Here is a 14,672-nt window from a genome sequence, read left to right on the forward strand (position 1 = left end):
CACTGTCAATTATGAATAAAACCAAGTTCATGATTTCCATTTTTATTTAACAAATAATTGAATCAGCTTATATAGGCACACAAATAGGCCGAATGAAAAAAAAAAAGTATTCAATTGATTCAAAATTATCTAGGAATGTAGGCCTTTGTAACTAGAGGTTTAGCTAAATTATTACCTGAAGCTCCTTGGTGGCTAATGTCAAAATCATAATTGCACAATGTGCAAAACGGACGTTTTGAGGGGCGGAGGCACGGCCATTGCTCCTGATATTTTGCGAGGAACTTCTGGGGGGCATGGACTCGCTTCTTTTTAGTAGGTCTGCTGCTCTCTCTCTCTCCTTAGCCGCGTTTCCACCAAAATTACCCGGAACTTTCAGTCCCAGGAACTACTTCACCAGGAACTAAAAGGTTCCTTCAGCCAATGGTTGTCTGCGTTTCCACCGGGGTCTAAAGTCCCGCGAAGATTAGGCAAATTAGCCCACTGACGTATGAAAAAGCGACGTTGTCGTCGGTCCATCTGTCATATGATTTCTTCTGTAACCCCATACTACCACCAAAGTAGCCTACATTATTTTCTAATAACCGGGACAGCCCGGAAGGGTTTATTCCACTTATATACAACGGGTTACCAACAATGACTATATATGGTTACTTTTGTATTTATTGATTTTTATCGATTTAATCACATGGAATTGAAATATTCTTCTGCAGCCGTTTGGGCATATTTTACCGTTGTCAAGCAAAAATGTCATTGGTAGTTGAACTTGGACCGTTGTTATGCAACAAATAGTATATAACAGGCCAATAGTCAGATTGTAACTGTTTTATATATCCTCTCAAACACATTCATTATGTTTTTATGCGAACATTCGCTTTCATGTCTTGACATCCGAAGCGACAGAATGCATTCACATTTCCAATATAACTGGCAACAACAGCAGAAAACATGCACACGTTGTAAACAATTTGCTGTTTGATTACTTTCTCATCGTCAATTCTATATAGGCTAATCGCAAAATGACAAGAATAGAACGAAAACTCGGACTTGCGTGAAAATTTAAATTAGTAGTGGTACAGCCACCGTTTGTTTTCCTTCGAAGTTACTGCTAGCCGATCAGCGAAGTGTGCCCTCCAGATGCGAACCATGCACCATAAATTAGTCCATAGTCTTCCTGGTCTTTTTGTGGAATTGAAGAATGGCAGAGTAAAATTATGGCAGTCTGAAAAAGCTAAAGGTACGATTACTAGAATTAACCTGTTATTTTACCCTGACAAAAAGTGCGGAAGGTGATTTCCAGTTTGCTTTTACTGTATCACCAATGTGAATTACGCAGAACTACCGCATACCTCACATAACTGTATCAAACGTTTTGAGTCAATTACAACGGGCTAACAAAGAAAATCCGGAAGAAAATATTCAGCAACCGAATTAATCCGTTTGAATGTTTTAGCACGTAATATGCTGTCCCAGCACGAATGCTTAGCATTTTATAAAACGAATACTAAAGCAAGAAAAGAACAGAAGAGCACACTTTATAATTCCAAGACGTTGGCAGGCTATAACCAAAAGTAGGCTACTGCGCCGCATAACATACAAGTTTGATTTGAAGTTATTATGAAAATAAATCGGTTTGCGCCTGCATATTTTCAAACATGGCGCCTGAAAACAGACACAAAAAAATGCTGCGAGTACTCGACCAATCAGAAATGTTCAGCGCTGCAAGCTACACCCAAAAGGTTCCTGTACTTTCGGAAAGTACTACCCCCCGAGCAGGAACCTTTTGGGGGGTAAAACAAAGCCCCCGAAACTAAATTTAGACCCTAGTTCCTGCGGTGGAAACGCACCGAGTTCCTCAAAAGGTTCCTAGTTCCGGGGTATAGTTCCTGCGGTGGAAACGCGGCTCTTGTTAGTATCCTCGTCATCTGACGTCATGATTATTTTCTAACTGCAAGGCTGGTCGGGTGACTGGCTGCAATAATAGGAATTATTTGCTACGTTAGCAGTCTATAGTCAAACACCTTTGCAATGGTCACTTTGCTCCAACAGAGCGTGCGCGATTCAAAGTTTGAACACGGAGTCTCCATAGCGTTTGAGTTACTGCAGCTAAATTACTCCATCAGTTATTCGCACGTCTCCTAACGAGGCTAAATCGTATGCGAGCTACTGCTACGGCTAACTATATACACTATTTTATCTCATTACAATATACCCCTTGAAATGCATCATCTCGTAAAGTTACAGAACATGTTTTAACGTTTTATATGTTAACATTACGGTCACATTTTTGTTCTTGTTGATTATTATTCCCCACTTCCCATTTTACCTCAGCAATGCAGCGTTACGCCTCGGTGGATAATAAAGTACCGCTGCGTATCAGTGGATGTTGAGTGGGTCGGGGAGGGGTTACAGAACCAAAAGCACAAGGTCGTTAGCATCTGGTTCAATTCACAGTTCGAGGGATGTAGTTCAAATACCGAATAAATGTACTGTATTGTTTTGTACTATTTGATTGTTTTTCGTAATTAAATTACAATAATATATATATATTTTTTTTTTTTTTTTTGCGTAGTTTCAGCTAGCATTTCGTACCTGCGTATTTTGACCAACAATTGCGTGGTTGGTACACGAAATGCATGCAGGTTGGCAGGTCTGAGTGCAACATGTCCAATATTTGTATTTTCTACATTATTTTATAAAGGTGATTCAGATTAAATTTAAAACACGTTGACACCTTTTCAGGAGATTACTAGAGAAATCGACTCTAACACACATGACTTCGGTAGATGTCATTCCGCCCACGTTGCACTGAAACGTCTCCTTATGATAAGGCTCTGGGGCAGATAATGGTGTGAAGCCGTCAAAACGCACTCTTCTGGAAGCAGTTGAGAAAAGACAGCCACATTGAATCAGAGCTCCTTCACTGTGTAGCTACGACAACAATATAACAATGTTTAGGTTTTCTTCGTCACCTGTTGCTTTGAAGTAACAAATTTTTTTTTAAACTTTACAAATCAGCTATCAGAATCGGCTGATTTCATGATCGGTCCACCCCTAGTAGTCACATTTGAAAATTGAATCAATGCATACAGAACAAATAAATAAAAACAAATAAATAAAAATCAATGGAGAAATTTAATCTGCAGGTCTAAATGCATTTTGCGGCCATTGAGCCAATATGACCAAAGATGTCAAACAAGAATGCACATCGTATTTGAATCACAAAGGGGCAATTTAGGACATGTTAATTTAAGCCAAAGAAGCTACTACAGGCTCATTTCTTTTTCTTGCTGGAAAATATGCTGACACGTGTAACCTGCCAGTTGGCACACTTCCATTTGTTACTATATTGTAAAATATAATGGAAGTAAATTCATCTAAGGGTTTATTTTATGTTAGAAAATATATGTTATGTTAGACATTGATGATTATGCATTGTTTTAAAAGTAGTGGTGACACACTAAGAAAAAAAATGTGTCATGTATAGAAATTTAAAAAAAAAAAAGATACTTTGAGAATGGTGCTAATTGCATTAATCGAAATCTTAATCAAATTGTGAGGTGCCTAGAGACTACCACCCCTAACTTCCATGGTACACTTACATCTCCCTCTTGTGGTTGAAGTCCACAGCATACACAATCTCCTCTTCCCCATCCTTCACAATCTTCCAAATGGTTCCGCCAATCATGTGACCGGCAGGGAGTGGGGTGATGGACAGGCCATGCCCTTTCCCTGCAAAAGACACTTCTCTGAACAATCTGCCATTGTTTTACAAGAAAGCTAATCCAAACACCATTTCAAAACACAGACATCAACCTGACAAACAGCTTTTGATGTTTTTCAGCATTCTTACCTTTCAAATTCACTATCTGAGAGTACTTTAGCTGCTGTATCTTGTCAAAGGCAGAATCCACATCGTCCAGGGTGAACAAGGTGAAGTCCTCAGTATTGTGACGAGACTGATGAAACAAGGGACAGAATGGTGCCTTCAGTCATTTACATTCCCATATGAACCCCACACATCATTTTTATTCAGTCCGCCTTTTTTGATGAATATTCTCAATGTTGCATTTAACTTCCAGCCACAAATGTCCAGGTATTATGCGTTTGTCCCCCATTCTGGGTTCTGGGTTCAGTTTGTAAAACTGTTACAGAAAACCCTGTTGTGAAGAACTAAAAATGCTTAAATTTGTTTGTTTGTTGTCTGTCAATCAACAAGTCCAACACAAACTTAAACATCTGGGAAATGGTTTCTGAAATCATCAAACATCTCCTTATATTCTTAATCCACTGAAAATGTTTAAGGTGTTCTTTGCGTGTGTAATTTATGATTCTCTTACAAACTCAGGCTCAAATACAAAAAGCAGAGGTTGAACAAAAAGTGAACGGCAAAAAAAAAAAATTTGTGTTAACGTTACCTTACCAGTTATAGTATTAGCTGAGCTTTCACAAACACATTTCTATGGAACAATAGAGATGGGAAGAAATTTTAGAAATGGGAACCTGACTTCAGTATCACACACAGCTGCTATCATCTCACCTGATACAAGTCGTACATGAACATCTGTCCCATCTTGTACACAGGAATGGTGGCATAAATGGTGCAGTTAAGGCCTAGTTTCCCTACAGCATACGGCAAAGCTCCAAGGTGTAGGGGATCAGGGTGGGAGAGGAGGACTGCATCCACTTGATGAACATGCCTTGAGAGACCGTACCAAGAGACCAGATATCAGCGCTGACTAAGTACAGGTTCTCACAGTACTTCAAATGCAAAATGCAACGATTTCCCCCCCAAAGACAACTTCCAATCTTATTACCACCCTCATTACAAATGATCATGTTGTCAAAAGGTTAACGTACTCAGTGAAAATCCTTAGCAGTAAGGATGGAACTTAAGCCGCAAGAATATTCAAGCACTATGGAAAATCCCAGAATGTGTGGGAACCCTACAGATAACACAAGTCCACACAGACCTTCCTCCTCTACAACCAATAAGCCCCATTTTGTACAAGAAAAGAGAAGAATCAAGAGGAGCTTTAAAAAGAATACCTTTTTATAGCATCGATGATGTCTAGAGAGAAGCTCTCATCCCAACCGCAGTCAAGTAAGAAACGAAACTCATCCACCTGTAACAGGTAGCAAAGCGCAGATTCTTCCTGCACACCGGAGAGGGCAGTCAGCTTGATAATGGATGTCATTTTCATCAATTAAGTTGCGGCTGATGCTTCACACTGAAATAACAAGTACAGCTGTTCAAAATATTACCATCATGCACTAACATTTTACGCCTTCACACACACTTCAAGTTGTTGTACTGGCAGTACATCTGCTGGAAGTAAACAAGCCTTTTTTTTCCATGAAATAAGCTTTGTTTTATTTCAATTAAAACTCAAAAACTAATACTCTAGACATACATTTTCGTTTAGAATGCAGCTAGCTACTTTAGTGGTTCTCAAATATACTTCTATATGTTTGTTTTTGTTCCAACCACAATTTCAATCCCAAAATTTTAACAGGCTATTCTTTTTAACTGGACACTTGACACGTTTTATGGGATTATTTGTCATTTTAAGATGCACTATGTCAGAAAGAGCAACGCATGGTATTAAGAATAAAAGACCCACATTCACACTGTGCTACATTGTAAACAATCACATAAAAAATAAAAATTGAACTGATCAACATAGACTGAGGTAAATCAATATGCTCTTAATTGTGAAAGTGTAGACATCTGGCCATTTAAATTAACCATTTGATAGAAAATGAAAAATTCAAAGACAAAGCAAATGATAATGAACCAAACCTATACTGCGTTAATTTTAAATTCTAAGGAAAAAGTTGAACACATTTGTTCAGCAACCTTAACTGAGTAACAGACTGCTTGAAACAATACCAGCATGCGGTTTCAGAATTACTGAGATAGATATCTACCCTAAATTAACGTTAAGTATCTATGATTTCTACTAACTACCGTGAGCTAACATGCACGATTTACAGCGTAGAGTAAGAAACGGCAAAATTCTAGTTTCGTTGTAAAAAGCGAGTAAAACTAAGCATCACATGGAACGGCATATTACCTTACCTATATTACTGAACTATGCGACCTTACGATTTAGAAAACCAATTGAATTATCTACAACAAAACGTATCCACCTTTGTAAACTCGCTTCTGCGGTACCCAAAGTAACTTTAAGATACGCTTTTTGAACATATAACGTTAGCTAGCAAGGAAACCAGGAATCTAGCTAGCAGCTAAGGTTAGCTTGGAAACGTAGCCTAGGTGAATTTATCTGCTAGTTAGCACGGTTACTTACCTAACTATATGCACCACAGAATAATAGTAGCATACCATGAACTCATCAGGTCAAGGATACTTTCTTGCCGTCAAAGTATAAAATGAATAACGTTACACCGAGAAGCTATCTGGCGATTATGTTACCTAACTGCTATTTCAAATGTTCTTCTTTTTGTTAATGGCGGGATTTAACCAATGTACAAGGTGCATATCGCCACCTAAAGTACCGGAGTGTGCCGTATCCAGGCAACCGATTGGAGTGGTCGGCGTAGACATGCATGTATAATCACAGCCGTAGATATTGTCTTATACATATATAGACGGTTTCATCGGTGGCACGCGCGTTGCCAAGGTTATGCGCTTGGCCCTAAGTTAACTTCCGGTCTGTGTTTGTTTATTATTGGGTTTGTGTTTACTGGCTAATATGGCACCGATTACAAATGGAGTGAAAGTTAAACTGATGAACAGACTGATGTTGGGCTCAGGTTGTTGTGCTGTGGGGTGCAACCTGACCTCAGGAACAAACTATATTTCGAAAATTAATAAAAATACATAATTTAACTTTGTAACCTCACTAGGAAATTGTGAAACGAATTGATGAATCCCTGCGATTTTCATAGCTGGTGCTTGCCCGTTGTTACTTCGTACTTTTGAGAAATAACTGGACATCGTTACCTATTAAAATGTAAGTCCTGTAAAAATACACATAATAAACTGTATTTTAAAAAATCAACTTCATACATACACATTTAGTAATACTAATACAGCTTTATTTACTATATCAACTTAAGACAATGAATTATGTCATCGCGACCCATTAAAGTCAATGGCGCAGACTTTGCTTCATAATTTCAAACTGCTTTCCTAACGGCTATTTTGCGTCCTGCGACTTAGGTTACAACAGTGAATATGTACGGATTCCTAGACGTGCTGATGAGAGACCACCCTTTCTCATATTAACCTCCAATATGCAAGACAGGATACTAGCAAATTTATGTCAAGTTCCATTCATTTATATGGGGTGGTCGATACACGTCCCCTTAGCAACCAAATTCTAGCGCTGGACCACGTCTGACTTATTTGCTGGCACACAAAAAACGTGAAAGTACTGAAAAAATAACCACAGGAGGATAACAAGGATATTTTTCCTACATAACTAGGTACAGGTTGTTACCGATATTTCGCCTATAGTTGCGAATCAGTTTACGCTTTCCTGTCTGTCGGACGAAGGTGGTCGAATAGGTGCTCTCACTCTAGCACTTTGTTTCAGGTAACAAACTCATAATAAGCGATAACTAAGCTGACCAGTAACACGCCTGAAATAGTTATGAATTAGCTAACTAAATTGATTGTAGCTTAATTAATTCATTCTAGTTAGCTAGCCAACTAGCTAGCTAGCTAAACGTAGCTAACATTTTATAAATTATGCACAGTAACGTTAGCTCAATGCTAGTAGTTCATACGCTTTAGCTACGTTTTTTACTAAGGTTATGATACCTGTTTCCAATGACTTGACAGCGTTACATTGCCTGATCATTTTTGTTGTGGTAACCTAGCAAGATGACCCAAACTATAAGAGCCACGATGTTTTCCCATCAATACATGCTATACAAATAAATAACCTACAGTAATTGCATTGGCTACACATGCTGCCCACTAGCCCCAGTTTGTGCTTCTAATCATCGTTTTTAAGCAATATCATAGAAAGAGTGCACTTTTTATACAGGAATGAATGTGCATGTAACCCAGAACAGTTATGACTTATGTAAGGAATGTATGATGCTCAGCAAGGTGCAATACTGTGAACAGTTATCTGTCACTTGATTTTCTGGTAATGTAACATTATCGCATTTCAGTTTGGCCAAGTAACGGTTCTTTTCTTCGACTGGTAACCCCAAATAATACGGGCTAGACATAGTTTTAACTAGCTAGCTAACGTAATTTACTTGTTATTTACTTTGCTTGTTATCAGAAATAGTCTAGAGGGACTCTGTTGTTATTGATTGTTTGCGGAAGTCTGCCGGAAGTCAAGTTAGGGCCAGAACAACGCACATGCGCAGTAACGTTTGTTTATGTTGTTACCGTTGAAACCGTATATAAACAATATCTACGGCTGTGGTTATATCAGAGACTGTAAAAAATATGGACAAAGCTACTGTGACGTCACCCATTGACTCTCCGTGGGTCTCTAAAACACGTTTTGAAGCTCAATGGCGGGCGCGGCCATTTTCTCGATTTGGAGCCAAAACCATAGAGTTAAGCGGTCTTGTGATTTTAACAATTTGATTGACAGTCCGGTGCGGAAAAGCCTCTCAACCTGAACGAGGCTAGCTGACTGTCTGCCGTTATGTTTTAAAATATATTATCAGATGTTTACGGAGTTTAATTTCCATCCGTGACTGTACTGTGTCATGTAATCACGTTATATGTATGACATTAAAAATACAATTAGGCTATGTTCAGTTATCTTTAATGTATGTTTCTCAGCAAAACGAATATGCTTAGCTAGCATATCAGCTTGCCAGTGAGCTAGGTAGGCTGTCCGTGGTTAGCTCACGCGTTAGCAATATGAACCACAGGGGAAGAACATTGACTACACTGATGGTCAATCAATCGGAGATGTGTAGGCTACTGGTGATTTGACTAGGCAAATTTTCGTATAACTGTCTGGTAGATCTGCTGTTAACCGAGCAAGTTATCGTCGTAGGTTTTCGCCAGTCAGATAATGAGCCTGCTACTACTAGCTACTCCATCGCCGTTTGTGGTGTTCACTTGCTGGGTGACGCTAGCTGACCGATCATTCGCAAATCACTTTCTACCGAACAAAAATTAACACTCAGCGGTGATTAACAAATCTACCAAGTATTTTAATAACTGATCTGCAGGCGTGTAAATATGACAACGCACTTTGTACGGCAAGTTTTCCACCTGGTGCATGAAGACAAAAATAATGTAGCCTACGTTGAATTTCTAATTATTATTAGGCTATTATTTTTTCTTGTAAATCATCAAAACCAATGGAGAAAAGCCAATATACGCAAGGAGCCCCCAGAACCGATTCTGAGAACCACTGTCTTAAATGCCTAGCTTGTCGGTCTCTTAAATGCTAAAAACATGTTCCTTTCTAAATGCCAAGATGGTTAATTTCGTTAAATTCTGTGTGTGTGATTTCATCGTGTGTTGTATATTCAGCAAATGAACCTTGAAACTCTTAATTCGCTTCGTGAAACTGAAAAGGTGTTTATCCCAAAATCGGGATTATAGTAGCTTTGTCACATGCGTGAAGCATGGCCCAGGTAGACATTTACGGAATGTACACGACTGACAAGCCGCCAAACACGTTTGACAGATTGAATGTTTGCCGGTTAAGGTTAGCTAGCTAGTCAAATGGCTTGGTAGCCGAAGTTGCGAACTGTTTTAGCACAGGCTACTACTGGACTACCAAATATAGCAAGCTGATTACGCTTTCTGCCAAGTAATTATTTGGTTAAGTAGGCTAAAGGAAATAGTAAAAATGACTCGGATACCGAAAAACTTAAGAGGAGGATTATTTTATGGTCGTCTAGAGCAGCTGTAAATAGCACACGCCATAATGAAATCACCATGAAATGGGATGCCTGCATTTTCAGACTTAGCACAGGCGGACCGTAGCCGGAGCCGCAATGGCAAGGCCAAGAAGCGCCACCGCCCACCCCAGTGACAATAGACTGTAGCCCCTACTGTAGCTGAGTCTTCCGCAGTAATCCGGAAGTGACGCAAGCTGTACCTCATTGGTCCAGAACAAATATTGGCACTGTGCCCAAATGACGCAATAAATCATGAAATCGACCCATGGACAGTCATAAGACCAATAAAATACACCTATTATGACTATTTGTTCTTGTGAGAAAAAATTATTGACTTTGTATTTTGATCGCATTTGTACCGTAGACTTACATGGAAACCGGATATGAAAACACCTATACTGGAGCCATCCGTAGTGGCGCTAGTGAGCAACCAGGAACTACAACACCAGGAAATGAGCTTCAAAAACGAAGTCTGGTTTTGGCCGCTTGGGTTATATATGCATGCCTACGCCGACCACTCCAGTCGGTTGCCTGGATACGGCACACTCCGGTACTTTAGGTGGCGATATGACGATATATATATATATATATAGGCTATATCAACGTTTCCGCTGGTAAGGTTTTGCCTTGCCACCATAATAAAAAAATAATAAAATAAAATAAAATATATATATATATTTTAAATTTTATTTTATTATTTTTTTACAGTACATAGCCTATATATTAAATTCTTAAATTCAAAACGTTAAACTTCCCAAATATTTCTGCCTAAATGCGCTTTCAAAACCATACTGTCGCATCCACATATTTATTTTCAAAAAGAGCCTCGGCCCCGCGCTCTGTGCTTGCTCCTTTCTCGCTCCTTTCTGAGGTGGTCGGAAGATTTGCAGCGCGCAAAGGTCGCACTGTCTGTCAAAGCGTCACTTTTTTTTCTTCAGCGACCGAAAGACAAGGAAAAGGTATTGTTGGCAAATCGCCAAAACAGCGCGAATTAAAAAAATTTTTTTAGGGCATTTAAAATGTTTGAGTGATTCAACTACTTCCATTTCCATACTACAACATGGTGATTTTTTTTTCCATGAAAACGAAAGGGAAAGTGTTTATTTTTAAGGTTTTGTGAATTATTTGAGCTAGCAAAACTGAGAGTAGGGCTACAGTCGCTACAGCTGACAAAGAGGGCTGCATTCTAATGACGATTATGAATGTATCGAGAGGAGCAGTCCCACAAGCTGCTGCAGTGTCCAGAAATTAATACAGATAACACTAGCTAATAAAAAAATACATTAATCAAGCATCTAGGTTAGGACATTTTTGTATCATGCCTCTCAGTAGAATAAGAATGTGTCAGGATCTGGACTGTAATTCATCCTTTTGTTGACTTTGGGTTTCCTTTTTTTGTCTTTGAGTGTGTCGTGGTAATATGTTCCACCTGTGTCTTAATTGTGCTGTATATTTAAGTTGCCCGTTTTGTAGCTGTCTTTGCTCAGCCTTTGTCCTGTCTACCTTGAGTAAGTGCTACCTTGTGATCTCTTTTGTTGGACTGTTGCTGTGCTTGAAAACTCTCTTGTGTTTAGTTTCTTTTTCTATGAGTTTTTTGGATTTAGAAATTTTTTGGCCTTCCTTGCTTACATGTTTTTTGGAATCCAGTTCTTTGTTCTTGGAAAATCAAAAACCTTTTTTCGCTAGACTTCTGGTGCCTGCCTCTGCTTTTGGGTTCATCAGTCTTTGAGTCCTAGCCCAGTGGTAGAGCTCTTGACTCTGACCACAAGGACCGGGGATCGAATCCTGACCCGGTCCTGACAGAAAGAGCCTAAAAATGAACCCAGCAGAGGATAACTATGCCACCGAGGTTCCTGTCCTACAAAACCTGGTGGCGGCTTTGACCAGTCAGGATGTTTCGATGCAACGCCATGAAGATATTCTTGCACGCCAAGAGGCGGCCGTTTCAAGACATGACCAGGTATTTGGTGAAATACTCAAGACCATCCAGCATCTTTCATCACAAATCCATGCAGCTACTGTCCCTCTTCCTCCCTCTCCTACGTGCCCAGTCCCAGCCCCAGGTCCCACAGTTGAGCCACACCTTCCAGCCCCAGAGCATTACAATGGGAATCCAAGTGGCTGTCGAGGCTTTCTAATCCAATACTCATTGACCTTCCAGCTTCAGCCCTCCTCGTTTCCCACTGAGCGTTCCCAGATTGCCTACATAATCACCCTGCTCACAGGTAAGGCCCTAGCTTGGGCCACAGCTGTTTGGGAATTGGGAGGAGCAGTCCCCGATCTGCGCAAGCTATCAGTTATTCACTGCTGAGTTCAGGCGGGTATTTGATCACCCAGCCTGTGGTCGCGAAGCCGTCAACCAGCTCCTTCTCCTACAACAAGGCACCCGCAGTGTGGCTGACTATGCTATCCAGTTCAAGACTCTAGCTGCAGAGAGTCGCTGGAATCAAGAAGCACTGATGGCAGTTTTTCGGCATGGTCTATCAGAACACATCCAGGATGAATTGGCAACCAGAGAGGAGGTGGACAGTCTTGAGGCTCTCATTGAAATGGCTCTGCGCCTGGACAATCGTTTAAGGGAGAGACCTCTGGCCCAAAGACTGTACAACCGTTGTTTGTCCCCTTTTAGACCCCTGCCTAGCCCAAACACCAAAGAAGTTCCCGAGCCAATGCAGCTGGGAGGCACTCGACTCTCACCTACAGAACAAGAGAGAAGAATGAGGGACTGCTCCACCGGCGTCCACCCACCTTTGGTAAATAAATAAATAATTCTGACCGGCGGTTTTACAAATAACTATGACAATCCAGTCCATTTGTCGTATGCTGCAGTCCATGTGTTCTCTCTAGCCAGTTACTCGCTCAACCAATCAGGAAAAAAAAAAAAGAAAAATCTGAAGAAAAAAAAAAAAACTCAGGAGGAACAGTCTTTTATATAGACAGGCACAGAAAGAAAAATATTGTTGATTGTTTTGATTGTTTGGAAGTGGTAGCTAATTTCATTAACATGTAATTTCATCTACGCAACATTTTAAAGAGAGATGAATAAACTGCCCCCACGAACGCCGGCTATTATTAACAGCAACTTTGATTGCTTGAGCAAAATCAGCAGGTTGCTGGTCAGCAGCTAAAATAGGATTGAATATTTCCCACATACATAACGTTTAATTTTGTTTCAATTCGACAGTTTAAGAAAGATGGATAAAGGAGGAAGAAAGGGAGGACAAAGGAGGAGGATGAGCGATTACTTTTGTGGGTAAAAACAATTCTCAGCATTAATGACACTCAATAAACTTGCATCAATAGTATACATTCTTTTTAAAACATTGTTTTCTTTAATTACAATTATGTGCACAATACATTAAAGATACATACTTCAGATACATTTTAGAATGTTTAATTTATTCTTTTTTAATTCAGGGGGTGCACAGTTTTAATAGACCATCTTACATTTGCTCAATATATTGTAGAGTGGAGGCTAAATCCTCAAAGAGGAGCAGCAGCCCAGCTCGCAGCAGAGCCGGATCTAGAAGTGGGCAGGGGTGGGCAGTGCCCACCCAAATTGGTCAACTTCATTCTGCGCCATTTGAATCTGCCAATCACTTTTATTTAATTCGCTCCATCAGAATTTCCTGATTTCTGATTTACTGGTTGGACAGAATAAAATGGTAAATGGCAAATGGACTACATTTATATAGTGCTTTTATCCAAAGCGCTTTACAATTTATGCCTCTAATTCACCCATTCACACACCAACGGTGAAAGCAAGGTACCAAACAGCTCATTGGGAGCAATTAGGGGTTAGGTGTCTTGCTCAGTGACACTTCGACATGCCCAGGGCGGGGGATCGAACCGGCAACCCTCCGACTGTCAGACAACCGCTCTTTCCGTCCAACGGTATAAACAATAAACAACGGAGATGTCTTAACTCCAATATCATTCTGCGGAGCATTTGTAGTCGCCTGTGACAGTGGAGGAGGAATATTAGCTCATTCTTGTTAAAATGTCATTTTTAATTCATTGTTGCTGTACTTTGTTGTAGTGTTGTGCTGAATAAGGGTCTTTGCTGGCAGTGGTTTAGTTTACTAGATAGCTAGCTAGCAAGCACACTAGAACAGTATTTAACATTTGACAGTTTGCTAACGTTGATATCAGTGCTCAGCATGGCTGAATTATGGACCGGGCCAGTGCCCCGGGGCCTCGGACTGCCAGGGGGCCTCCAAGCCTCAAGCTGCGCGCGGTGTGTGGCCCAAGACTTTCGAAAGAAGTTGAACGCCAGGGCCCTCAGTGCGCACTGCGCAAACTGACCGCTAGGCCCCTGGGTGCTTATATCATGAGCTAACCACTAGGGCTCCCCAGACCCTTCAGCGCTTACAATGTGAGGGCCCCCGGGCCCCTTGGTGTTTAAAATGTGAGCTCACCACTACTGCCCCCAGACCCCTCTGCGCTTACAGTGTGAGGGTCCCTGGGCCCCTCCGCGCTTAAAGCATGAGCTGACCACTAGGGCCCCCAGGCCCCTGGGTGCTTACAGTGCGAGTTCACCACTAGGGCCCCCAGGCCCCTGGGTGCTTACAGTGTGAGTTCACCACTAGGGCCCCCAGGCCCATCGGTGCATACATCGAGCGTAACACCTGGGCCTGCTTTGAACTAATAACTGACCTCTCGTCTTCAAAAGAATATTCTGACTATTTATGTAGGCTATTTCCCTTTTAACACAGCCTAAAAAATAACTAATAAATCTAAACGTTAAAGAGCCTAAATAGGCTAAATAATCAAATTAAACACAAATTAGGATTAGCCTATAATTATTTAAGATG

The 14,672-nt window shown here is 40.5% G+C and overlaps 1 protein-coding gene and 1 long non-coding RNA gene across 4 annotated transcripts in view; one reads left to right on the forward strand and one right to left on the reverse strand.

The window, feature by feature from the left end:
- The window catches only part of cpsf2 (cleavage and polyadenylation specific factor 2), an 80,678-nt gene extending 74,185 nt beyond the window's left edge, over nucleotides 1–6,493 (reverse strand). The window contains exons 1-5 of one of the 2 annotated variants that reach the window (XM_064341058.1): nucleotides 6,312–6,493; nucleotides 5,047–5,153; nucleotides 4,538–4,697; nucleotides 3,851–3,956; nucleotides 3,600–3,729 (exon numbers count right to left, since the gene is read on the reverse strand). In XM_064341058.1, the coding sequence (XP_064197128.1) occupies nucleotides 3,600–3,729; nucleotides 3,851–3,956; nucleotides 4,538–4,570 (269 nt within the window). In that variant the 5' untranslated portion in view covers nucleotides 4,571–4,697; nucleotides 5,047–5,153; nucleotides 6,312–6,493. Of the gene's footprint in view, nucleotides 1–3,599; nucleotides 3,730–3,850; nucleotides 3,957–4,537; nucleotides 4,698–5,046; nucleotides 5,229–6,311 lie in introns of both variants that reach the window. The other variant, XM_064341057.1, reaches the window with a different exon arrangement.
- Nucleotides 6,494–10,825: 4,332 nt separating this feature from the next.
- On the forward strand, nucleotides 10,826–13,918 carry LOC135257887 (uncharacterized). Of its 2 annotated transcripts, XR_010330798.1 has the most exons (4): nucleotides 10,826–11,818; nucleotides 11,910–12,083; nucleotides 12,488–12,611; nucleotides 13,043–13,915. It is a non-coding gene; the product is annotated as an uncharacterized LOC135257887 (long non-coding RNA). The 2 variants fall into 2 exon arrangements; XR_010330797.1 differs by having other exon boundaries at nucleotides 10,826–12,083; nucleotides 13,043–13,918.
- The last annotated feature ends 754 nt before the right edge of the window (nucleotides 13,919–14,672 follow it).

This window comes from Anguilla rostrata, chromosome 6, assembly GCF_018555375.3.
Source record: "Anguilla rostrata isolate EN2019 chromosome 6, ASM1855537v3, whole genome shotgun sequence".
Taxonomy (NCBI): domain Eukaryota; kingdom Metazoa; phylum Chordata; class Actinopteri; order Anguilliformes; family Anguillidae; genus Anguilla; species Anguilla rostrata.